At 44.9% G+C, this 27,250-nt stretch overlaps 1 protein-coding gene across 5 annotated transcripts in view; it reads right to left on the bottom strand.

Moving 5' to 3' along the window:
- CLCC1 (chloride channel CLIC like 1) overlaps positions 1–16,423 on the bottom strand; it is a 31,722-nt gene extending 15,299 nt beyond the window's left edge. For 4 of the 5 annotated variants that reach the window (XM_039460795.2, XM_074381313.1, XM_074381311.1 and 1 more), the window contains exons 1-4: positions 16,275–16,423; positions 4,132–4,271; positions 3,642–3,743; positions 2,091–2,198 (exon numbers count right to left, since the gene is read on the bottom strand). In XM_039460795.2, coding sequence (XP_039316729.2) covers positions 2,091–2,198; positions 3,642–3,743; positions 4,132–4,260 — 339 coding nt within the window. In that variant the 5' untranslated portion in view covers positions 4,261–4,271; positions 16,275–16,423. The remainder of the gene's footprint in view (positions 1–2,090; positions 2,199–3,641; positions 3,744–4,131; positions 4,272–16,274) is intronic. The other variant, XM_039460794.2, reaches the window with a different exon arrangement.
- Positions 16,424–27,250: the final 10,827 nt, after the last annotated feature.

Genomic DNA, 27,250 nt, shown 5'->3' with positions numbered 1-27,250 from the left:
AGACCAAAGGCTGGTCTCTAACTCTCTAAATCAATTCTGGTGCCATACGCAATAGAAAAAAAAAAAAAAGTCTATGAGCTTTCTAAATGTTATAAGTTGTTATACGTTTTCTTGATGTTTTTACTTCCCAAAGTGAAAATAGTGACTTTTTAAAAATGGAAATTTTGGCTGGTGGCTCACACCTGTAATCCCAGCACTTTGGGAGGCCAAGGCAGGCGGATCACCTGAGGTCATGAGTTCAAGACCAACCTGGCCAACTGGCAAAACCCCATCTCTACTAAAAATACAAATATTAGCCAGGCGTGATGGCAGGTGCCTGTAGTCCCAGCTACTCAGGAGGCTGAGTCAGGGAGAACTGCTTGAACCCAGGAGGCGGAGTTTGCAGTGAGCCAAAATTGTACCACAGCACTCCAGCCTGGGCAACAGAGCAAGATTCCATCTCCAAAAAAAAGAGAAATTTTAACAATTATGTGAACAGGGCCGGGCGCGGTGGCTCAAGCCTGTAATCCCAGCACTTTGGGAGGCCGAGGCGGGTGGATCACAAAGTCAAGAGATCGAGACCAACCTTGGTCAACAAGGTGAAACCCCGTCTCTACTAAAAATACAAAAAATTAGCTGGGCATGGTGGTGCATGCCTGTAATCCCAGCTACTCAGGAGGTTGAGACAGGAGAATTGCCTGAACCCAGGAGGCGGAGGTTGCGGTGAGCCGAGATCGCGCCATTGCACTCCAGCCTGGGTAACAAGAGCGAAACTCCGTCTCAAAAAAAAAAAAAAAACAGGCCGGACGCGGTGGCTCAAGCCTGTAATCCCAGCACTTTGGGAGGCCGAGGCGGGTGGATCACGAGGTCAAGAGATCGAGACCATCCTGGTCAACATGGTGAAACCCTGTCTTTACTAAAAATGTAAAAAATTAGCTGGGCATGGTGGCGCGTGCCTGTAATGCCAGCTACTCAGGAAGCTGAGGAGGGAGAATTGCCTGAACCCAGGAGGTGGAGGTTGCGGTGAGTCCAGATTGCGCCATTGCACTCCAGCCTGGGTAACAAGAGCGAAACTCCGTCTCAAAAAAAAAAAAAAAAAAAAAACACAATTATGTGAACAGTATGTTTACAAAGTAGCACTCGCCACAACAAGGATAAAAACTACATAAAACACATTTTGCTTTTCCTCAGCATATACTGAGAGAAAAGAAGGAGTAGGGTCAGGAGAGAATTACCACCCCACCTCCCCACCTCCATTAACTGGTAGAGCAGTGCACAGAGTTGAGTAAGTAAATCCATGCAAACTAGAGGAGAAAGAGCACTCTGCACTGCTCATCTTCTACCAGACCACTGCAAAGCAGTATAGTGGTACCTTTAATCCTGTAGGATTAGCTTCTGGTTAAAAAGTCAGTCAGGTGGTCTCTGTTAAAAAGCATCACAGGCTGGGCGCGGTGGCTCAAGCCTGTAATCCCAGCACTTTGGGAGGCCGAGGCGGGTGGATCACGAGGTCAAGAGATCGAGACCAACCTGGTCAACATGGTGAAACCCCGTCTCTACTAAAAATACAAAAATTAGCTGGGCATGGTGGCACGTGCCTGTAATCCCAGCTACTAGGGAGGCTGAGGCAGGAGAATTGCCTGAGCCCAGGAGGCGGAGGTTGCGGTGAGCCGAGATCGCGCCATTGCACTCCAGCCTGGGTAACAAGAGCGAAACTCCATCTCAAAAAAAAAAAAAAAAAAAAAAAAAGCATCACAGGCCGGGCACAGTGGCTCATGCCTGTAATCCCAGCACTTTGGGAGGCCGAGGCGGGTGGATCACGAGGTCAAGAGATCTAAAAATACAAAACATTAGCTGGGCATGGTGGTACGTGCCTATAATCCCAGCTACTCAGGAGGCTGAGGCAGGAGAATTGCCTGAACCCAGGAGGTGGAGGTTGCGGTGAGCCGAGATCGCGCCATTGCACTCCAGCCTGGGTAACCAGAGCGAAACTCCGTCTCAAAAAAAAAAAAAAAAAAAAAAGCATCATGATGCTTTCACTTCTTTATACTATTTGAAACTAATCAATAAAAATATCCACTATACTGATTAGTATAACACCATCAAATACTCACAAGTCCAAGCTTTCCAGCTTCAATTAAAATCTTATTTAAGTATCTCCTAAAAACAGGATTGCTTTGACTTTCATAGTCTTCCCTCTTTTTCTTTTCACACTCATCAATCTGTAATCATAAAATCAATTCAACATTAGTTACAGTCAGAGTGTAATATAAGGGTTAAGCTTCTAGCCTAGTGCTGCCATTGAAATCAAGGTAAAGAGCTAGTTGTTTTGATCAAGCTTGCATTTATCAGCTATAATACATCATCACAGTGCAGACCTGGCCTGCTTCCCCATGTTCTCTTTGCAAAGGGCAAACAGGCAACAAATAAAGAGCACAGAGAAGGACACAGAGGGACGCAGTAGTTTCCTCTGCTTTCAGGCCAGGTTTGTAAAACCGTTTTATTTCCAAACCTTAAAGAAACAACTTAGGAGAAAAAAAGAATTTGAGACTCCATTTTACCAATGTTTCTTGCAATGTTTACACAAGTCACAAACAATGGAATAAAAAATTTCTGTAAAAAGGCATTTCTGCACTTTGCTGTGCAACCACACTAGCTCACTATACAGTAATACACCAAGTGAAGCAATTTTATATATATATATTTTTTTTTTCTTGTGGCTTCCTCAAATCATGAGAGTAAAGCAAATTTTATCCCAGCACATCTTCCTGTGCGCTCAGTTGAGACTATTAACATTTAATAAGAATCACAAGAAGGTGAGTATAGCTCTTATTGGGCTATATCTGGATCTCAATGAACAAATTCTCCCACTCTCTCAAGCTGGGACTTATTCACTCTAGTTCTTCCCTATCCCTTATCCCCCCTACTTCCCTAAGCCATCAACATTTGCCTGTTCTACGTTTTATAAGTTTAAGGCCTGCCTCTTATCTTCAACCCGTCACTGACTCATTTCAAACCTTCAGCATTGCTGGACCTCTGCAGCCTCCATTGATCTCACTGACACCCTCCTCTCCGTTCCAGGCCCCTCCACACAGCTACCAGTTCACCCTGCCTACACAGCCAACTGAAGGCAGCTCCCACAGCAAATAACTACATTCACATCTCTTGACTTATTGATTTTTGTATAAACTACTTCAGCTAACATTTTATAAAGAGGATTGGATAAATGAAGGAATGAACAGTGATTACACACTAAATTATAATAATCCTTTGTAAGATTAACTCTTATGCTTATAACCTGGTAATAGACACATTTCTTCATTTGCTACATTTGTTGAGAGTTTACAATGCCTCCGAGCTGTGATAGGTGATAGAGAATTAAGATGAATGAAACGTACTCCTTGCACCAAGAAGTTTGCAGTCTGGTAAAGAAATACAACACAGAGAGGTCAATGTAATTACACGAAAATACAAGGTACTATTAGGAAAACCAAGGCTAGAATAACTAATGGGAAACCAAGGTTAGAGTATCCAAAGAAAAATTTGACATATAAAAATCATATGGTACATGGAAACACTAGAAACACAAATATATAACCAGAGACAAGAAAACAGAGCAATTTAACAATATAAAAATATGAAATTTATGAATGAAAAAAACTAACCTTATAAGTTAAAGAATCAAGTTTGTGATAACATTTCGATATTTCATCAGCATATGCCAAGTCAGGACTGACATCCTTTTCCCCTGAAATACCATATTTTGCCTAAAACAAAGTAGAGACATTTTATTTCTTTATAGTTTAGTTACAAAAATAACCTTTGGTTAATGAAGACTAAGATTCTGACTTCATCATTTCATGACTCTGCATGTTAGATTCTTAAATTGTACTGAATCACAAAAAAGAACTTTCAAATGTACATCCTAAGAACTAAAATCAAATTATTTTGCTACTTCAAGGGCTTTACATTCAAAATCAGTACCAGGTAGGTTTGAAATAATTTCAGATTAACAGTGTCAGGAAAATATTCTGCTTAATTGCTAATCATGGACACATGACCCTCAGAGCTCTGTGCAAAACAAGAGAGCTAGATTATTTCCATCATGGGACTAATAAGGTCTTACATACACACGCACAATTTTTTTTTTAATACCTGAGATTTTCTCATTGTTCCTGAAGCAGCGTCATAGTTAAGCATGTCTGTGGGGTCAATCCAGTCATCATCCTGAGCATAACCAGCTACCAGCAGTAGACATTCACAAAGGAGCAAAGACCACAGCATCCTGTATAAGGCTAAAACAATTTTTAATATATATTATGAAACAGAATTATTTTTAAAATAAACTGGGTTTCAGGTTTTTTAATTTTTTTTTTTTTTTTTTTTGAGACAGGGTGTTGCTCTGTTGCCCAGGCTGGAGTGCAGTGATAACAGTCATAGCTTACTGCATCCCGCAACTCCTGAGCTCAAGGGATCCTCCTGGCTAGTTGGGACCACAGGCATGTGCCACCACATCTGGCTAATTTTTTTTTTAATTTTTAGTAAAGCCAGGGTCTCCCTATGTTAACCAGGCTGGTCTTAAACTCCTGGCGGCCATCCTCACAGTCTGGCCTCCCAAAGTGCTAGGACTGCACCCAACTGATTGTTTTGTAATGAAAACTATTTTCTTCTAGAGTTAAGATAACACTTTCTGAATAGTAACTAAGGAAGAAGATACATAAAATAAAAATAAATTGTTCATATATTTTTAAAACATGCATATATACAAAATATGACCATTAAGATTAAAAAATAGATATTTTTCCATACAGCCAGCAATTCCATTCCTAGTCATATACCCAAAAGAAATGAAAATACATATCCACACAAAAACTTGTATATGAACGTTTACAGCCCATTTTTCATAACAGCCAAAAGACAGAAACAACTCAAATTGCCATCAACAGGGCCAGGTGTGGTGGCTCACACCTGTAATCCCAGCACTTTGGGAGGCCAAGGCAGGTGGATCATTTGAGCTCAGGAGTTCAAGACCAGGCTAAGCAACAGAAAAAAATAACCAAAAAATGAGCCAGGCGAGGTAGTGCAAGCCTGTGGTCCCAGCCGCTCGGGAGGCTGAGGTGGGTTTATCACTTGAGCCTGGGAGGCGGAGGCTGCAGTGAGCCAAAATCACACCACTGCACTCCAACCTGGTGACAGAGTGGGATCCCCATCACAGAAAAAACAACAACAAAAAATTTCCATCAACTGATAAATAAAATGTGGTATAGCCATGCAATGGAATATTATTTGGCCATAAAAAGGGATGCTAACACCATGCTACAACATAGATGAACCTTGAAAATGTTACATTATACGAAAGAAACCAGGTATGAAAGACCACACATTATATGAGTACATATATAAGAAATGTCCAGAATAGGGAAATCTATAGACAGAAAGTAGATTAGTAGGTGGTTAAGGCTGAAGGTTTGGGAGTATAGTAGCTCTTAAGAGTACAGGGTTTCCTTTTGAGGTGATGAAAAGTGTTCTAAAATTGTGAAAATGGTTGCAAATACATGCAAATATACCAAAAAACATTGAATTGTATACTTTTTTTTTTTTTTTTTTTTGAGGCAGGGTCTCCCTCTGTTGCCCAGGCTGGAGTGCAGTAGCACAATCCCAGCTTACTATAGCCTCAACCTCCCAGACTCAAGTGATCTGCCTACCTCAGCCTCCAGGGTAGCTGGGACTACAGGCTTGCACCACCACACCTGGCTAATTTTTTTTAATTAATTAACTTTTTTGTAAAGATAAGGTCTCACTGCATTGCCCAGGGTGGTCTCAAACTCCTGGACTCAAGCTATCCTCCCACCTCAGCCTCCCAAAGTGTTGGAATTACAGGCATGAGCCACTGCACCTGATGGAACTGGACACTTTAAATGGGTAGATTATATAGTATGTGATTTATAGCTCAATAAAGTTAATTTAAAAACAGGCATTTTAACAAACCTCCCCTGTTTGTTTGCTTGTTTGTTTGTAGACAGTTTCACTCTGTCGCCCAGGCTGGAGTGCAATGGCAAGATCCTGGCTCACTGCAACCTCCGCCAACCAGGTTCAAGCAATCCTCCTCCGTCAGCCTCCTGAGTAGCTGGGGTTACAGGCAGGCACCACCACACCTGGCTAATTTTGTATTTTTAGTAGAGACAGGGTTTCTCCATCTCTGAGGTTGAGAGGCTTGTCTTGAACTCCTGACCTCAGGTGATCCATCTGCCTCGGCCTCCCAAAGTGCTAGGATTACAGGCATGAGCCACTGGTGCCCGGCCCCTTCTGTTTTAACAAATAAGAAATAAGAAAAGTGGGACACTGCCAGGCACGGTGGCTCATGCCTATAATCCCAGCACTGTGGGAGGCTGAGACAGGTGGATCACTTGAGATGAGAAGTTCAATAGCAGCTTGGCCAACATGTTAACACCCTGTCTCTATTAAAAATACAAAAACTTAGCTGGGCATAATGGCATGTGCCTGTAGTCCCAGGTACTCAGGAGGCTGAGGTGGGAGAATCACTTGAAGCCAGGAAGCAGAGGTTGCAATGAGCCAGGATCATGCCACTGCACTCCAGCCTGGGCAACAGAGCAAGACTCCACCTCAAAAAAACAAAACCAAGAAAAAGAAAAGTGAGAAATTACGATTCAAATGAAGTGACTAAACTTCAAAACCATTTGGAGAAAATAACCTGCCTTGCCTAAGCCCTTGTATAAACAGCAAAATGATTTAAATATTTAGTAACTCCTACATGTAGCAATGTAATTAAAATTAAATAAAATTTAAAATTCAGTTCCTCAATCCCACTAGCTACATTTCAAGCACTCAATAGCCATATATGGGTAGTGGCTACCATATTGGACAGGGTGGATTCTGAACATTTGAACATTTTTATCATCGAAGAAAGTTCTGTTGGGCAGCCTATCTTATACCTACTACATATAAAAATCAGGCAAGGGAACCCCAAGATGACAAAGCCCTGGGCCCTGCCCATAAACAGCTGACAGTCTAACATACAATAAAAGTAAATCTAGGCTAAATTAAATACTCCTGTTCCCACGTGCCCTGTATATTCTTCTAGCATTGGAAGCAATGAAATTCATCATTTATCAGTGTGCCTCTTCCATTAGCACAATGGCTCTCAACCTTGTCTCCAAATTAGAATCACCCAAGGAGCTTCTAAAACTCACAATGCTTTGGCCATAAATCACAATCTCTGGGATCGGGACCCAGGCACTGGGACTTTTTAAGCTCCCCAAGTGATCCTAGTGTATAGCCAAGATAGAAAATCAATGGAGAAAACCACTGTAACGTGAACTTCTCTAGGGAAAGGTTAATAGCTTACCTAAATCTGAAATCACCTTCCCATTGCCTCTCCATCTTACCCCTCCATCTCCCCGACCTCAATACAAAGCCTGTGGCTGACATGTGAAAGACATTCAGTAATTGTTAAGCAGCAAACTCAAAGCCATAGCAAGAACTCAAGGATTTTAGAGGTTCAAAGGATAAAGAAAGCACATGTGACTGGGAGAAACGGGAAAGATTTCACAGAGGAATGGCACAGAAATGGGAGTCTGAAGTATGGGGAACATCTTAAGTGCTCAAGATAGGGGAGGCCGAGGCAGAGGGCAAAGTGTTTGCTTCAGCAATTGCAGTTGCAAGGATGGATGTGGTGGGAGAGAGAGGTGGGCAGGTGGTGATGGTACTGCTGAGGAAAAGCTTATGACTAACTTTACCAGCTCTAACTCTCACGAAGGATGGGAGCCAAGGCCGGGAGCAGTGGCTCATACCAGCAATCCCAGCACTTTGAAAGGCTGAGGTGGGCGGATGGCTTGAGGTCAGGAGTTTGAGACCAGCTTGGCCAACATGGTGAAACCCCATCTCTGCTAAAAATACAAAACTTAGCTGGGCGTGGTGGCACATGCCTGTAATCCCAGCTACTTGGGAGGCTGAGGCAGGAGAATTGCTTAAACCATGCAGGGGTGGGAGGGATTGCAGTGAGCTGAGATCATGCCACTTCACTCCAGCTTGGGTGAACCAGTAAAACAAGGTCTCAAAAAAAAAAAAAAAAAAAAAACCACCTAGCACTAAGGGCATAGGAGGAGGAAAACCTGAATTTAGAATCCAACAGAAGCTGAAACAGAAAAAGTGTATCGTACTCGGCCTGGAAGAGTGGAGGCAACAAAACCAGAAAGAACACGTGGCACACTCTGAAGATCAACTCTACAGACCTCGGTCTACCAGCAACAAAAATGGTGATGTTAATTTTAAAAAGAAATTCAGAATGAGAATATAGTGTGGAAGGAGTTCAGCATCATTTGTTCAACATTTACCAAATACCTACTGTATACTGGGCACCGTCTTAAGTGAGCGATACCAGGAAACTACACAGACAAGGTCTTCTTCAAGAAGCTTACACTCAAGGGAGGAAGGACAGTCAGTTGGCAAAAAACAAAAACATAACTTGACACAGTAATAAATCCTAAGAAGATAAAGCAAGACAGTGGTACATATGGATGAGGCGATGCTGGCTATTTCAGAGCAGGCCCCTAAGATCTAAGACGGCCACAAATGCTTTGTCTCTCTCCCCACGGAAAGATGAAGTGTATTTCCCCCTCTCCTGAATCCGGGCTGGCCCTGTGACTACTGAACCAAAATCTTTTGGTGGAAGTGAGGCTGTGATGGTTTTGGGCCTAGCCTTCAAGAGGGTTGCTGCTTCTACTTTGCTTTGGAACATGTGATGGTTAATTTTAAGCGTCAACTTGACTGGACTAAGGAATGCCTAGAGAACTGCAAAGCATCCCTTTTGATGTGTCTGAGGGGGTTTCCACAGAAGGCTGGTTTGTGAGTCAGTTGACTGAGTGTGGAAGATCCACATTCTGCAGGGGTAAGCACCGTTCAGTCAACTGGGGACCCTAACACAACAAAAAGGAGAAAAGGCAATTTCTTTTCTCCCCTGGAACAGGGACTCTCTTCTTCTCCTGTCACTAGACATCAGAAATCCAGGCTCTCCACTCTTTCAGCTCCAAGACTTACACCAGCAGCCCCTACATTCAACCTCAGGTCTTCAGCCTCAGACTGAAAATTACATGATCAGCTTCCCTGATTCTGAGGCTTTCACACCCGGACTGAGCCAGGCTACTGGCATTCCAGGGTCTCCAGCTTACAGGCAGCCTATCTTGGTACTTCTTGGCCCCCGTAATCATGTGAGCTAATTCCCCTAATAAATCCCCTCTCATCCATCCATCCTCCCATCCTCAATGGTTCTGTCTCTCTGGAGAACCCTAAGACAGAACATATGTTCATGGGACAAGACCCTCTTGGAACCCAGCTACCACCCTGTAAGAAGACCAAGTCACGAGGAGAGGTTGGGTGCAGGGCCACACTGAGCTCCCAGCCTGCAGCCAGTATCAATGGCCAGCCATGTGGGTGAGCCATCTTAATGGTTGCAGTCCAATCTCTGGTGACTGACTTGGTGATGCAGCCAACATCATGTAGAATAACAGAACTATCCAGCTGAACCCAATCATATCCCATAAAACCACAAAATCACCAGAGGTAATAAAAGTGTTGTTTAAAGACATTACACTCTAGAGTGGTTTGTTACACAGCAAGTAGATAACTACAAGAACATGTAAGCAGAAAAATAAGGTAATCTTCGGAACATTTACAGAAAAATATCCAGAGAGAAGACACAGCAAGCATAGAGGCCCTGAGTGGGGAAGAAGCTGAAGCAGTCAAGGAACAGAAAGGAGGCTGGAACAGCTGGGTCTTGGGAATGAGCCTGGGAGGTGGGGAGGGAGGAAGTGGTAGACCACAGTAAAGAGTGTGGTTTTGCCGGGCACTGTGGCTCACACCTGTAATCCCAGCACTCTGGGAGGCTGAGGCAGGCAGATCACCTGAGGTTGGGAGTTCGAGACCAGCCTAACCAACATGGAAAAAACCCGTCTCTACTAAAAATAAAAAAATTACCCAGGCGTGGTGGTGCATGCCTATAATCCCACCTACTTGGGAGGATGAGGCAGGAGAATTGCTTGAACCCAGGAGGCGGAGGTTGTGGTGAGCCCCGATTGTGCCACTGCACTCCAGCGTGGGCAATAAGAGTCAAACTCCATCTCAAAAAAAAAGGCCAGGCAAGGCACGGTGGCTCACACTTGTAATTCCAGAACATTGGGAGGCCTAGGCAGGCGGATCACCTGAGATCAGGAGCTCAAGACCAGCCTTACCAAAATGGTGAAACCCCGTCTCTAAAAAAAAAAAAAAAAAAAAAAAGCTTTTACAAAAAAGAGGGTGGCTTTTACTCATGTGTAACAGAAAGCCACTTGAGGCTTTTAAACAGGGGCATGGGGCCGGGCGCGGTGGCTCAAGCCTGTAATCCCAGCACTTTGGGAGGCCGAGGCGGGTGGATCACAAGGTTGAGAGATCGAGACCAACCTGGTCAACATGGTGAAACCCCGTCTCTACTAAAAATACAAAAAATTAGCTGGGCATGGTGGCGCGTGCCTGTAATCCCAGCTACTCAGGAGGCTGAGGCAGGAGAATTGCCTGAACCCAGGAGGCGGAGGTTGCGGTGAGCCGATATCGCGCCATTGCACTCCAGCCTGGGTAACAAGAGCGAAACTCTGTCTCAAAAAAAAAAAAACAGGGGCATGATAGAATCTAGTTTACATTCCAAAAGAAGTGACTGTGGCTGCTATGTAGAGATTAGAATGGAATGATAAATCAGGAAGTTAGGAGGATCTGCAGTTGTCCAGTTGAGAGATGAAGGTGACATGAGCTAAGATAGCAGCAAAGGTGATGACAAATGGTCAGATTTTTCAAATCAAATCTGTAGGTAGACCCTACTACATTTGGCAAAGTGACTAGCTAATAGGTCACTAGGTACATTTCTTCCTTCTGGACAAATGATGACTGTATGTCTCAGCCTCTCTTTGTTAAGAATGGCCATGTGATAGTAAAGTTGTAGCCAATGCAGTGCATGGAAGGGATATGCACCACATCCTTGAAAATCTCCCAGCTGCCCTCTCCCCACCAGGGAATGCCCAGGACGCTGACCCCTGGAGGATGGAAACCAAACTATGCAGGCACCTGGACCCCTAAATGACCACCTAGAAGGCCACCCACTAAGTGGGAATACAGCTTTTCCCTTTCATGTGAGCAAAAATTAATTTCCTTTATGGCAAATCCTGAGATATAGGGCTTTATTTCTTGTAACATCTCTTGCTATTCTAATACAGAAATAATACACTGTAGAAATTGCTGAAAATTTGGATAGCGGTAAAGACAAGTGAAGATTTGGGACGATGCCTAGGTTTGTGGCCAAGGCAACTGGGAGAAGGGAAAAGACTGAGGAAGACAGCAAGTTCTGAAAGATCAAGAGTTTTGTTTGGATATAATAAATTTGAGGTGTCCACTGATGTCCAAGTGGAGACTGCAAATATGCAGGATGAAGCTAAGGAGAGCAGTGGGACTGCACGAGAGTCATCAGGATGTAGATGGGGTTTAAAGGAGATGGACTGGGTACGATCACGTAAGATCTACTATGAGGACAAAAGACTGAGTCCAGGGCAACCTACTATTTGGGGATCAGAAAGAGGAGGAAGAACCGGCAAGAGATACTTCTGGTGAGTGCTATGAGGCAGGAACAAAACCAGGAGAGGCTGGAATTCCAGAAGCCGAGTGGAGAGAACAGACAGCTATGTCGAATGCTGCTAAGAGGTGAGGCAATCAGAGGGCAGCAAACTGACCCCTGGATTTGGTACAGCAGCTTTAACAGAGAAAGCCTAGCAGGAACAGTTAAAGGAATCATTCAGGTGGAGGTTTTGGAGCAAGGTGACACAGTAACTCTACGATGGTACCTCCATCTATCATTTTACTTTCCGAGGCTTCGGTTACCCATAGTCAACTGCAATCTGAAAATATTAAATGGAAAATTCCAGAAGTAAACAGTTCCTAAGTTTTCAATTATGTGCAGCTCTGGGTACTGTGAGGAACCCTCTTGCTGTCCTGTTCCAAACCACCTGAGATACCTACACACTACAGGTATCACACTCCATCTAGATGAGCAGATCAACTACTCTGGTATCTCAGTGTGTGTGTTCAAGGAATCTTTATTTTACTTAATAATGGCACTACAGCACAGGCCAGCCAATGCTGGCAATTCAGATATGACAAAGAGAAGCCATAAAGTGCTTTATTTAAGTGAAAAAGTGAAAGTTCTCAACTTAATAGAGAAAATGTCTGGGAGCAGTGGCTCATGCCTGTAATTCCAAAACTTTGGGAGGCCAAGGCAGGTGGATCACTTGAGGTCAGGAGTTCGAGACCAGCCTGGCCAACATGGTGAAACCCTGTCTCTACTAAAAATACAAAAATTGACCAGGCACAGTGGTTCATGTCTGTAATTCCAGCACTTTGGGAGGCCAAGGCAGGCAGATCACCTGAGCCCAGGAGTTTGAGACCAGCCTGACGAACATGGCAAAACCCACGTCTCTGCTAAAAATACGAAAATTAACCAGGCATAGTGGTGGGCGCCTGTAGTCCTTGCTACTTGGGAGGCTGAGGCAGGCGAATCGCTTGAACCCAGGAGGTGGAGGTGCAGTGAGCTGAGATTACGCCACTGCATTCCAGCCAGGGCAACAGAGCAAGACTCCATCTCAAAAAAAATAATAAACAAGTAGGTTGGATGTGGTGGCTCATGTCTGTAATCCCAGCACTTTGAGACCAGCCTAACCAACATGAAGAAACCCCGTTTCTGCTAAAAACACAGAACTAGCCAGGCATGGTGGCGCATGCCTGTAATCCCAGCTACTGGGAAGGCTGAGGCAGGAGACACTTGAACCCGGGAGGTGGATGATGCGGTGAGCTGAGGTTGTGGTGAGCCCAGATCATGCCACTGTACTCCAGCCTGGGCAACAAGAGTGAAACTCCATTTCAAAAAAAAATTAAATAAATATACAAAAATTAGCCAGGTGTGGCGGCACATACTTGTATTCCCAAGCTACTCAAGAAACTAAGGCAAGAAAATCGATTGAACCTGGGAGACAGAGGTTGCAGTGAGCTGAGATCACATCACTGTACTTCCAGCCTGGGTAAGAGTGAGAATCCGTCTCAAAGGAAAACAAAAGCCTGGGCACAGTGCTTCACACCTGCAATCCCAACACTCTGGGAGGCTGACGCAGGTGGTTCACCTGAGGTCAGGAGTTTGAGACCAGCCTGGCCACTTTGGCAAAACCCCATCTCTACTAAAAATACAAAAATTAGCCGGGTGTGATGGTGGGCACCTGTAATCCCAGCTACTCAGGAGGCTGAGGCAGGAAAATCACTTAAACCCAGGAGGTGGAGGTTGCAGTGAACCGAGATCACACCATTGCACTTCAGCCTCAGTGATGAGTAAAACTGTATCAAAAAAAAAAAAAAAAATTAAAGAAAAAAGAAAGGAAAAAATTCACATGATGAGGTTGCTAAGATCTATGGTTCCAAGAGCAAATCTTGTATCCATGAAATTGTACAGAAGAAAAAAGAAATTCATGCTAGTTTTGCTGTCCTAGCTCAAAGTGAAAAAATTCTAGCCACAGTACATAACTTTTATTATTGTGTATTGTTACAATTTTTCTATTTTATTAGTTATTGCTGTTAATCTCTTATTGTGCCTAACTCATAAACTTTAGCAGAGGTATGGATGTATAGGAAATAACATAGTATATACATAAGGTTCAGTACAATCTGAAGTTTCAGGCCTCTACTGGGGGTCTTGGAAGGTATCCCCCAAGGGTAAAGTAGGGAGTCTGTACTCCAATGCACTTCACCAACTCCTACTTCTGGCCAAGATGGATGAACAGGGACCAAATTTACCCTCCTGCCTGAACAACCAAAACTCTGCACAAAATATACAGAACAAAAGTTTCTGGCCGGTTGTGATGACTCACTCCTATAATCCCAGCATTTTGGGAACCCAAGGCGGGAAGATCACTTGAGCCCAGGATTTTGACACCAGCCTAGGCAACACAGGGAGATTCCATCTCTACAAAACTTTTAAAAAAAAATTTTAGCTAGGTGTGGTGGTGCACATCTATAGTCCCAGCTACCTGGGGAGGCTGAGATGGGAGGATCACTTGAGCCAGGGAGGTTGAAGCTGCAGTAAGCCATGATCCCGCCACTGCTCTCCAGCATGGGTGATACAGCAAGACCCTGCCTCAATAGCAACAACAAAGAGCCAAAACACTAAAACCGCTGTTATGCTCTGGAGATACTTTGAAATACTGAGTAACTGTATACTTTATGGGAAAAAAATTAGAGTTCGGCTAAGGAAGAAAGCCATGGAAGAAGCAAATACAAGAGAGAAGAGGAAGGCTAATAAGGGCAACAGAGGGCAGGCCAAAAAATGCAATGGGCAAAAACCAAGGAGGGGCTTAACTTCCACAAAGAGGTATCAAGCATATTCAGCACTTCAGAGAAGTGGAGAGGAATAAAGTCTGAAAAAAAGCCATTGGATTGATTATAATTAGTTGGCCATTTATGAATTTTCAGAGAATGACAGTGAGAGACCTAATTCTCTAAGTGGTTAAAAAGCAGGCGACAAAGGGAGTGTGTAAACTGGAGAGAGGCTCCAAGATGGAAGTGGATGAAATCAAGGTTACCGGAAGGGTTCTTCACAGGCAGCGAGGTTATACACTCCATAAACAGAAATGAAGACAAAATTTCTAAAGTAAAAAGAGAAGCTGACAGAGTTCATATTATAATATGATCTCAAGCGCAGAGAAATTACTAAGAGTAATTTGCATTTCTTACACCGTATGCAAGGAGGTTGAAACGGGCAAATGGAGACTTGGAGGGTATAAAAGTACTACAGAAGGCTTTATACAGAGAGGTGAATGAAAGCCTATCAAGCAGTTGAGGTTTTTTTTTCTTTTTTATAGAGACAGGATCTTGCTATGTTGCCCTATCAAAGCGCTGGGATTACAGATGAGCCATTGTGTCAACCAGGCAGCTGAGTTTTGACTGTGACATCCACAAACTGTTACTTTCTTCACTAATGACCAGCAGATCCATAGATTTATGCAGGAATAGAGATCAGCATTACAAATGATGGAAGACCAGAGGGTACGACAGAACAGAAGAATCCGCTAGAAATTCAAGCCCTGCCAGATCCCCATGGTCACTGAATGAAGGCTGGAACTCCTTGAGAAATCTTCGAACAGATCTCACACTTCCTCCAAACAAAGCTGCATCTAAACCTGCTGAAGAGCTTGTTAAAACAAAACAGATTCAGTAAATCTGAGGTAGGTCTGAAATTATCCACTTCTAACAAGCTCCTGGTGATGCTGCAGACTACACTCTGAGTAGCAAAGTGTTAATCAAAAGTAACCATCCTAAGCTGGTTTAGTTTAATGGTGGCGCCTATGTCATTCTAGTACTTGTCAGTGGGTACTCCTCACTCTCCCGCAGTCCCTACTATTTTTACCATTTTTCTCCTGTCTCAGGCTTCGTTACTAATAATTTTTAAATTATATATAACAGCAGCTAAAGGCCAGGCGCGGTGTCTCAGGCCTGTAATCCCAGCACTTTGGGAGGCCGAGGCAGGCTGATCACCTGAGATCAGGAGTTCAAGACCAGCCTGATTAACATGGAGAAACCCCGTCTCTATTAAAAATACAAAAATTAGCCGGGTGTGCTGACGCGCGCCTGTAGTCCAGCTACTCGGGAGACTGAGGCAGGAGAATTGCTTGAACCCGGGAGGCGGAGGTTGCAGTGAGCCGAGATCACGCCACTGCACTCCAGCCTGGGTGATACAAGACTCCGCCACAAAAAAAAAAAAAAAAAAAATCAGAGTTGGAGGTTGCTTTGTGTCCAGTTTTTTTTTGTTAACTGTGTTAATTCACGGACTTGAAGTTTTAGAAAATTAACTACAACTAAATCCGAGCTATTCGGCTGAAAGCATTTACTCAAATTATGCTTAAAGTTTTCAGAGATGACCAAAGCCAAAAGAATTGAACGTTCGCCCGGGTCTCGCTTTTGCACTCGCTGTGCCCTCTCCGTAGGCCGCTCTCCGGGCCGAGCACCTCCCGGGAATCCGCGGAGCCAGAACGCGCAGGCAGCCGCCGGCGCTGGAGGGGGAGCCCGGCGCGCCCATAGGCCGGAGCCGCCGGAGCCGCCGCAGCGCTGCGAGCGCGGTCCCCGCCCGGAGTCACGCTTGCGGCCTCCCTGGCGTCGGCACCCATGGCACGCGAAAACCGCCGGGGCGAAACGCCCCGCCCCACCCGCCCAACAACACACTCAACTGCACGGACTCACGCCCGGGAGCCCCCGCCTGTCTCTCGAGGAAGACACCTGCCCAGGCCGGCCGCAGAAGACGTCGCGCAGCCCGCCGCCGCCCAGCGGTTCAGCGCGCGCGGGCCCGCCCGTGCTTCCTCATCGACTCGCTCGGCCGGCGGCTGCGTGTCCCTCCCGCGCGCGCCGCTGATTGGTCCGGTTGCGGGGCGGGGTTAGTGGCGGGGCCGGCCTCTGCGCGCAGGTTATTTAGGTCACGGATTTTCTTTTACTTTTCATCTGCGGAATTCCTTCTGCGAACGAAGTCGGGCCTGGCACCCAAATGTATAGAACGGATAGGAAACATTTTCTTAGTATTAATATATTTGTTAAGTTTGAATATGTAACATTCACCATGATAAGCAAGCATGATTTTTTTTTTTTCTTTTTATTGAGGCAAGAGCCTGTGTCGCCCGGGCTGGAGTGCAGTGGTGTGCTCTTGGCTCACTGCAACCTCTGCCTCCCGGGTTCAAGCGATCCTGCTGTCTCAGCCTCCCAAGTAGCTGGGACTACAGGCGCACGCCACCACACCAAGCTTGTTTGTGTCTTATAAAGAGACGGGGTTTCACCATGTTGGCCAGGCTGATCTCAAACTCCTGACCTCCGGTGGTCCGCCCGCCTCAGCCTCCCAAAGAGTTGGGATTACAGGCGTGAGCCAGTGGGCCTGGCCACAGCATAATTTTTTTAAACCAGGGATCCCAAATGACAATTGTAGTTCTACTCAGGGCGGGACAAGGGAAAGGTCTGCACACTATAGGGCAGTTGGAAATAGTAAGTTTAGTTTTTGTATTTAACTGGCCTTGCAATCTTGGGAAACTGTAAAGATGGTAAAATTTACAATCTTAACAATTTTTAAGGGTACAGTTCAGTGGCATTAAATTTATTCACATTGTTCCACAACCATCACCACCATCCGTCGCCAGCACTCGTCTTGCAAAACTGAAACTCTGTACCCAGTAAATGGCAACTCCTCATTCTTCCCCTCCCTCCTTCGCACCAACTGCCATTCTGTCTGTATGAATTTGACTACTCTAGGTGTTTCATACAAGGAATCATACAGCATTTGTCTTTTTGTGACCGATTTCACTTAGCATACTGTCCTCAAGGTTCATCCATGGTAATGTGTCAGAATTTCTTTTAAGGCTGCATAATATTCCATTTTATATATATACCAGTTTATCCAGTCATCTGTTAATGGATAACAGGTTGTTTCCACTTTTCGAAATAATACTATAAACATGGATATACAAATATCTGTTTTTTAACCCTTTTGGGTATATACACGATATTCAAATATCTGTTGCTTTCAACTCTTGAATATCTACACAGAAGTGGAATTCCTGCACCATTTTGCATTCCCACAGGAGTGCACAAGAGTTCCAATTTCCCCACATCTCTGCTGACATCTTTTTATATTTGTATAGTAACCATCTTAATAGGTGTGAGGTACCTCATTGTGGTCTTGATTTGCCTTTCCCTAATGATCAATGATGTTGAGCATGTTTTCATGTGTTTATAGGCCATGCCATTTGTATATCTTCATTGGAGAAATGTCTATTCAAGTCCTTTACCCAATTTTTTTTTTTTTTTTTTTTTTTTTCCTGAGACAGAGGTTCGCTCTTGTTACCCAGGCTGGAGTGCAATGGCGCGATCTCGGCTCACCGCAACCTCCGTCTCCTGGGTTCAGGCAATTCTCCTGCCTCAGCCTCCTGAGTAGCTGGGATTACAGGCAAACGCCACCATGCCCAGCTAATTTTTTGTATTTTTAGTAGAGACGGGGTTTCACTATGTTGACCGGGGTGGTCTCGATCTCTTGACCTCGTGATCCACCTGCCTCGGCCTCCCAAAGTGCTGGGATTACAGGCATGAGCCACCGCGCCCCGCCCCTTACCCAATTTTTTTTTTTAAGAGACAGGGTCTTGCTTTGTCACCCAGGCTGAAGTGCAGTGTCATGATCATGGCTCACTACAGCCTTGAACTCCTGGCTTTGCCCATTTTTTAATGGGTTTTTGTTGCATTTTAGTTCTCTATATGTTCTGGATATTAATCACCTTATCGGATAGGATATGCAAATATCTTCTTCCACTTTTTATTTTATTTTTTTTTTTAGAGGCAGGGTCTCCGTGTGTTGCCCAGTCTGGTCTCAAACTCCTGGGCTCAGGTGATCCTGCCTCAGCCTTCCAAAGTGCTGGGATTACAGGCATCAGCCACCAAGCCTGGCCCCATCTTCTCCCTCTTAGTGGATTGACTTTTCACTCTGTTGTGTGCTTTGGCTTCTTACTATAAACCAAAAATAAAATTCTAAGCACCACCCCACAACCAACTGAATAGACCCATCCTCTCAGCCAAGGGCATTCTAAAGTAAACCTGAGGCCAGGTGCAGTGGCTCATGCCTGTAATCTCAGCACTTTGGGAGGCCAAGGCACAAGGTAATCACTTAAGGTCAGGTGTTCAAGACCAGCCTGGCCAACATAGTGAAACCCTGTCTCTACTAAAAACACAAACTTAGCCAGGTGTGGTGGTGGGTGTCGGTAATCCCAGCTATGTGGGAGGCTGTGGCAAGAGAATCGCTTGAACCTGGGAGGCAGAGGTTGCAGTGAGCCAAGATCTCACTACTGCGCTCCAGCCTGGACAACAGAGTGAGACTCTGTCTCAAAAATAAATAAATAAATAAATAAAAAGGAAACCTGAAACATTAGTTCAAGGCATAATGTGCTGAGAATGGGTGGCATGCCTCACTATACCCTTAGCCCTTTGGAATTCAGGCACAGCTGACCAGCATTAAAACAGAGATCTTGTGGCCGGGTGCGGTGGCTCAAGCCTGTAATCCCAGCGCTTTGGGAGGCCGAGATGGGTGGATCACAAGGTCAAGAGATCGAGACCATCCTGGTCAACATGGTGAAACCCCGTCTCTACTAAAAATACAAAACATTAGCTGGGCATGGTGGTACATGCCTGTAATCCCAACTACTCAGGAGGCTGAGGCAGGAGAATTGCCTGAACCCAGGAGGCAGAGGTTGTGGTGAGCCAAGATCGCGCCATTGCACTCCAGCCTGGGTAACGAGAGCGAAACTCCATCTCGAAAAAAAAAACACAGAGATTTTGGCCAGGCGCAGTGGCTCACCTATAATCCCAGCACTTTGGGAGGCCATGGTGGGCAGATCACCTGAGGTCAGGAGTTTGAGACCAGCCTGGCCAACATGGTGAAACCCCATTTCTACTGAAAATATAAAAATTAACCAGACATGATGGCACGTGCCTGTAGTCCCAGCTACTCAGGAGGCTGAGGGAGGAGAATTGCTTGAACCTGGGAGGTGGGTGTTGCAGTAGCCAGGATCAGGCCATTACACTCCAGCCTGGATAACAGAGGGAGACTCTGTCTCAGAAAAAAAAAAAAAAAATCACAAAACCCAGACACCTTAACATTGACACACTTTGTAGCAATAAGACACCAACAAGGCCGGGCGCGGTGGCTCAAGCCTGCAATCCCAGCACTTTGGGAGGCCAAGGTGGGTGGATCACGAGATCGAGAGATCGAGACCATCCTGGTCAACATGGTGAAACCCCGTCTCTACTAAAAATACAAAAAATTAGCTGGGCATGGTGGCACGTGCCTGTAATCCCAGCCACTCAGGAGGCTGAGGCAGGAGAATTGCTTGAACCCAGGAGGCGGAGGTTGCGGTGAGCCGAGATTGTGCCATTGCACTCCAGCCTGGGTAACAAGAGCGAAACTCCGTCTCAAAAAAAAAAAAAAAAGACACCAATGTGACAGCAGGTCCATCCCCCCAACCCCACCTCTGAGTTGTCCCATCTTTCCAGACTAAACAATGTACATTTAACATGTATTGATTAATGTCTTATGCTCCCTAAAATGTATATAAAACCAAGCTGTAGCCCAAATACCTTGGGCACATCTTCTCAGGATCTCCTGAGGCTCTCATGGGCTGTGGTCACTCACATTTGGCTCAGAATAAATCTCTTCAAATACTTTTACAGAGTTTGACTCCATTGACATTACAAATTTTCTTTTTTTCTTTTTCTTTTTTTAAAAGACGGGGTTTCACCATGTTGGTCAGGCTGGTCTTGAACTCCCAACTTCAGGCGATCCGCCTGCCTTGGTCTCCAAAGTGCTTGAATTACAGGCATGAGCCACCACGCCCAGCCCACAATTTTTTTCTCTGCACTAGCAGACATTACAATTTTGGGGGAAAAAAAATTTTTAATATAATTTGGGGACAGATGTGGTGTCTCATGCCCGTAATGCTAGCATTTTGGATAGCTAAGATGGAAGGATTGTTAAGAGGTCAGGAGTTTGAGACCAGCATGGGCAACATAGTAAGACCCCCATCTCCATAAAAAAATTAGTCCCACATCGGGCCGGGTGCGGTGGCTCAAGCCTATAATCCCAGCACTTTGGGAGACCGAGGCGGGTGGATCACGAGGTCAAGAGATCGAGACCATCCTGGTCAGCATGGTGAAACCCCATCTCTACTAAAGTAAATACAAAAAATTAGCTGGGCATGGTGGCGCGTGCCTGTAATCCCAGCTACTCAGGAGGCTGAGGCAGGAGAATTGCCTGAACCCAGGAGGCGGAGGTTGTGGTTAACGCGCCATTGCACTCTAGCCTGGGTTACAAAAGTGAAACTCCGTCTCAAAAAAAAAAAAAAAAAAAAAAAAAAATTAGCCCCACATCATGGCATGTGCCTGTAGTCCTAACTACTCGGGAGGCTGAGTGAGGCAGGAGGATCACTTGAGCCCAGGAGTTCTAGGATACAGTAAGCAAGACTTTGTCAATACAACACAATGCAATAAATTTAAAAATTGAATTTTAAAAATAGAACTAGGCGGGGTGCGGTGGCTCACGCCTGTAATCCCAGCACTTTGGGAGGCCAAGGTGGGTGGATCCCCTGAGGTTGGGAGTTCAAGATCAGCCTGACCAACATGGGGAAGCCCCGTCTCTACTAAAAACACAAAATTAACCAGCCATGGTGATACATCCTGTAATCTCAACTACTCAGGAGGCTGAGTCAGGAGAATTGTTTGATCCCAGGAGACAGAGGTTGCAGTGAGCCAAGATCGTGCCATTGCATCCAGCCTGGGCAGCAAGAGCAAAACTCTGTCTCAAAAAAAAAAAAAAAAAAGATAGAAATAATCTCTCAACTTGATGAGGCAAAAAAAAAAAAAAAAAAGAAGAAGAAAGAAAGAAAAAGAAAACAAATAAAATTGGAACAGATCTCTGAAGGTTCTGCCTGGAAATAACTAAAAATCTCTGCACTACCCGCCCACCCAACTCTCCTTCCTCGCACTCCCATATGAGATGGACTCCGAGAGTATAGATACTTCAGTCCTCTCATTTTCTCTTATATGTGAACCTCAAAGAATCTATTCACCCCCATCAGAAGATGGTGTGGAGACAAAAAAGGACATATGTAAACAGCTACTTCCTGAAGCAAATAGTTTTCTTCTTTTTCTTGTTTTTTTTTGAGACGGAGTTTCGCTCTTGTTACCCAGGCTGGAGTGCAATGGCACCATCTCGGCTCACCGCAACCTCCGCCTCCTGGGTTCAGGCAATTCTCCTGCCTCAGCCTCCTGAGTAGCTGGGATTACAGGCACGTGCCACCATGCCCAGCTAATTTTTTGTATTTTTAGTAGAGATGGGGTTTCACCATGTTGACCAGGATGGTCTCGATCTCTCGACCTCGTGATCCACCCGCCTCGGCCTCCCAAAGTGCTGGGATTATAGGCTTGAGCCACCGCGCCCGACCAGAAGCAAATATTATAATTTCTGGTGCTTATTATTATTACTTTGAGATAAAATCTTTCTCTGCTCCCCAGACTGGAGTGCAGTGGCACAATCTTGGCTCACTGCAACCTTCACCTCTGGTGTTCAAGCAATTCTCCTGCCTCAGCCTCAGCCTCTCACGTAGCTGGGATTACAGGCACACACCACCACCACCCCCAGTTAATCCGTTTGTTTGTTTGTTTGTTTTTGGGTATTTTTAGTAGGGACGAGGTTGCACCATTGTTGACTAGAGTCAAACTCTGTAAAATATTTTAAGAGATTTAATCTATGCCGGGCGCGGTGGCTCAAGCCTGTAATCCCAGCACTTTGGGAGGCCGAGGCGGGTGGATGACGAGGTTGAGAGATCGAGACCATATTGATCAACATGGTGAAACCCCGTCTCTACTAAAAATACAAAAAATTAGCTGGGCACGGTGGCACGTGCCTGTAATCCCAGCTACTCAGGAGGCTGAGGCAGGAGAATTGCCTGAACCCAGGAGACGGAGGTTGCAGTGAGCCGAGATGGCGCCATTGCAGTCCAGCCTGGGTAACAAGAGCGAAACTCCGTCTCAAAAAAAAAAAAAAAAAAAAAAAAAGAGATTTATTCTGAGCCAAATATGAGTGACCCTGGTGCATGACACAGCCCCTCAGGAGGCCCTGAGAACATGTGCCCAAGGTGGGTACACATTAGATTATATATTTTAGGGAGGCATGAGAGATCAATCAAATACATTTAAGAAATACATTGGTTTGGCTTAGAAAGGCGGGACAACTCAAAGCATGGGGACTTCCAGGCTATAGGTAAATTTAAACATTTTCTGGTTGACAATTTATTGAGTTTATCTGAAGACCTCAGATCAAAGGAAATGTTCGGGTTAAGATAAAGGATTGTGGAGGCTGGGCACAGTGGCTCACGCCTATAATCCCAGATTTTGGGAGGCCAAGGTGTGTAGATTACCAGGTCAAGAGATTGAGCCCATCCTGGCCAACATGGTGAAAACCCGTCTCTACTAAAAAATACAAAAATTAGCTGGTCGTGGTGGCGCACGCCTGTAGTCCCAGCACTCGGGAGGCTGAGGGCTGAGGCAGGAGAATTGCTTGAACCCAGGAGGCAGAGGTTGCAGTGAGCCGTGATCACACCACTGCACTCCAGCCTGGCGCCTCGCGACAAAACAAGACTCTTTCTCCAAAAAAAAAAAAAAAAAAAAAAAAAAAAAAAAAAAAAAGGATTGTGGAGACCCAATTTTATTGTTCACAGAAGCTCCCAGATAAAAGACTTCAGAGAAAGCAGGTTGTAAAATGTTTCTCATAGGAGTTAAAAGGGTGCCTGGCTCTTAGATGATTATCTCCTGGATCTGGAAAGGAAGAAAAACAAAGGGGAAAGGGAATTCTCTATAGAATGTGGATTTTTCCCACAAGAGACTTTGCAGGGCAATTTCAAGGTATGGCAAGGAAATGTATTTTGGGGTAAAACATTTTTTTTTTTTTTTTTTTTTTGAGACGGAGTTTCGCTCTTGTTACCCAGGCTGGAGTGCAATGGCACCATCTCGGCTCACCGCAACCTCCGCCTCCTGGGTTCAGGCAATTCTCCTGCCTCAGCCTCCTGAGTAGCCGGGATTACAGGCACGTGCCACCATGCCCAGCTACTTTTTTTTGTATTTTTAGTAGAGACGGGGTTTCACCATGTTGACCAGGATGGTCTCGATCTCTCGACCTCGTGATCCACCCGCCTCGGCCACCCAAAGTGCTGGGATTACAGGCTTGAGCCACCGCGCCCGGCCTGGGGTAAAACATTTTAATTTTCTTCCTTGTTATGCCAGAGTCAGGATTGGAATGTAAATCACGACATGCAGCATAGAATAAAACCCATCTGATGAGAATTTGTGGTTTGTAAAGCCTGACTCCCCAGACCCTTTAGATAGGAATTTGGGCAAGATTTAACAAAGAAAAATTCAGAGTTTAGTTTCACTGTGTTGGCCAAGCTGGTCTTGAACTCCCGACCTCAAGTGAACCACCTGCCTCAGTCTCCCGAAGTGCTGGGATTACAGGTGTGAGCCACAACACCCAGCCTTGGTGCTTATTATACTGCAGTAAAAGAAATGAATTCCATACCTCAAATCCAGGAGAACCTTTTCTCCCTGACAGTGATGAAGGTGGAATACACAATTTAATGAATATTTTAACCATGAACTTGAACTGGTCTATATTGTAAAATTGCCTTTTTCCCCCTAGTTTCAAACTTAACTAATATCTAAAATGTGTGAAATTCAACATGAAAGTAAACTAAAGACAAGACTGTGCCCACTTTTAGAATTCCCTTCTGCATGCCTGAGAGATAGAAAATTTGTGTACCTATTGAATACCCACAAGCTAGCTGTATTTTATTTCTTCCTCAGTTGAAATTGCAAAATCGTAACTGATACAGTGAAAGAGATCTGACTTCACCAACTGCATCTTGCTTCCAAGCTGTCCTTGTTCATTCCCGAGCATTGGCCAAACTAACTTTGGGAGGAACTTTATAGTTTGAAACAAAAATAACAGCTCTGGCCAGGTGCAGTGGCTCACGCCTGTAATTCCAGTATTTTGGGAGGCCGAGATGGACGAATCACTTGAGGTCAGGAGTTCAAGACCAGTCTGGCCAACATGGCGAAACCGTGTCTCTACTAAAAATACAAAACTTAGCTGGGTGTGGTGGTGCACACTTGTAATCCCAGCTGCTGGGGAGACTGAGGCAGGAGAATCGCTGGAGGCGGAGGCTGCAGTGAGCTGAGATCATGCCATTGCACTCCAGCCTGCGTGCCAAGAACAGACTTCATCTCAAAAAAAAAAAAAAAAAGAAAAAACCTAATAGCACTTTCCCAAACAAGACTCCTTCTTGCCTGAGGTCTAGACTGCCTCCCTTTGAAGATTAACAATTTAGCCATAAGATTAGAAATGATGGTTTAGGATTCATACAACTGGAGGCTACAAGATTCTGACCCTCACCATATTGGTCCTGGGGATAACATCATTATTGTAAAAACTAAGATGAGAGATTGAGGTATTTCCCAGACCCTGCGTTTGATGGATGAGCTGGCACCAGCCATAATTGATAAACTGGCTCATCTCATCTTGTGGCCCCCACCCAGGAACTGACTCAAGAAGACAGCTTTGACTCTCTGATTTCATCTCCAACCAACCAATCAGCACTCCCAACCTACTAGGAGTGAACCCCACCCACAAAATTATCCTTAAAAACTCTGATCCTGGAATGATCAGGGAGACTGATTTGAATAATAAAACTCCAGTCTTCTGCCCAGCTGGCTCTGCATGCATAACTCTTTCTCTATTATAGTTCACTTGTCTTAAATAAATTGGCTCTGTCTAGGCAGAGGGCATAATGAATCTATTAGGTGATTACCTAATTTGACATATTCATACTCTTAAGAATTTATACATGTTGTTAGGCTTTTATTAATCAACTTTCACACATTAAGGATAGAAAGTTCTCTAAATCGGCCGGGCGCGGTGGCTCACACCTGTAATCCCAGCACTTTGGGAGGCCGAGGCAGGTGGATCACGAGGTCAAGAGATCGAGACCATCCTGGTCAACATGGTGAAACCCCGTCTCTACTAAAAATACAAAACATTAGCTGGGCATGGTGGCGCATTCCTGTAATCCCAGCTACTCAGGAGGCTGAGGCAGGAGAATCGCCTGAACCCGGAAGGCAGCGGTTGCGGTGAGCCAAGATCGCACCATTGCACTCCAGCTTGGGTAACAAGAGTGAAACTCTGTCTCAAAAAAAAAAAAAAAAAAAAAAAAGAAAGAAAGAAAGAAAGTTCTCTAAATCTTGGATAAAAGAGATAGAAGACACACAAAAGTTATACAGGCCAGGCACAATGGCTCCTGCCCATAATCCCAACACTTCAGGAGGCTGACTCAGGAGAATCACTTGAGCCAAGAGTGCAAGACCCCATTTCTTTTTTTTTTTTTATTGTATTTTAGGTTTTGGGGTACATGTGAAGAACATGCAAGATTGTTGCATAGGTACACACATGGCAGTGTGGTTTGCTGTCTTCCGTCCCCTCACCTGTATCTGGCAAGACCCCATTTCTACAAAAATTATTTTTTGTTAAGTTATACAGTTGCCAAGGGTTTGCAGGGAACCAGCCTGACACCCCACCCTAGGTACCCCAAGTTTGGTGGCAACAAAGAAATGAGAAAAAGACAGATTAAGAATGCAAAATGTGGCCGGGCACGGTGGCTCAAGCCTGTAATCCCAGCACTTTGGGAGGCCGAGGCGGGTGGATCACAAGGTCGAGAGATCGAGACCATCCCGGTCAACATAGTGAAACCCCGTCTCTACTAAAAATACAAAAAATTAGCTGGGCATGGTGGCACGTGCCTGTAATCCCAGCTACTCGGGAGGCTGAGGCAGGAGAATTGCCTGAACCCAGGAGGCGGAGGTTGTGGTGAGCCGAGATCGCGCCATTGCACTCCAGCCTGGGTAACAAGAGTGAAACTCTGTCTCAAAAAAAAAAAAAAAAAAAAAAAAAAAAGAATGCAAAATGTGGGACCAGAGGCAGTAAAGGCCCCAAGCTCTGCTCTTCCACAGTATTTATTGCTTACAATCACTTTGATCTCTAGGGTAGGCAGTGGAGTGATGGTGGGGAGAGGGTGAGGTGATGGTGGGTGAATCCGTGAGACGGAATTGGTGTGTCATTCTAAAGACTGATAACAGTGGCAGTTTGGGAGTTTCACTAAACAAGAACATGTGGTTATCTTTAGCCCATTACCTATGTGCAGCTGGTGGAACTCAGACCTTACAAGGAGCCTACAAGTCTGGTTACATCTTACTGCTATGAAGGGGTTTCACGTCCTTGAGCACAATGTTAATGGTAACAGAGCCAAGGTCACCCTGCACTGGAACATGAAGCATAGAGAAGTTTGCCTCCCAAGAGGCCTCCCACAGTTTGCTGTGGTTTGTTGTTCCCAGTTTACATGTCACTCATAACCAATGTATGGAGGCACTCTGTAAGTCCTTTCTCCTTTGCTGCTTCCCCCAACAAGGGTTAACAAGAAATTAGTTGAAGAACTTTGGAAAGAAATCTAAGAAACTGATGATGGGCTTCATCCATTGGACCTCACTTCCTCCAAGTAAACTGAAAAAATAACATTCTTTCAAA

Source organism: Saimiri boliviensis, chromosome 11 (genome assembly GCF_048565385.1).
Source record: "Saimiri boliviensis isolate mSaiBol1 chromosome 11, mSaiBol1.pri, whole genome shotgun sequence".
In the NCBI taxonomy this organism is placed as follows: domain Eukaryota; kingdom Metazoa; phylum Chordata; class Mammalia; order Primates; family Cebidae; genus Saimiri; species Saimiri boliviensis.
Note: the sequence above shows the minus strand (reverse complement) of the source record. Positions and strands in the feature narration are given on the sequence as shown.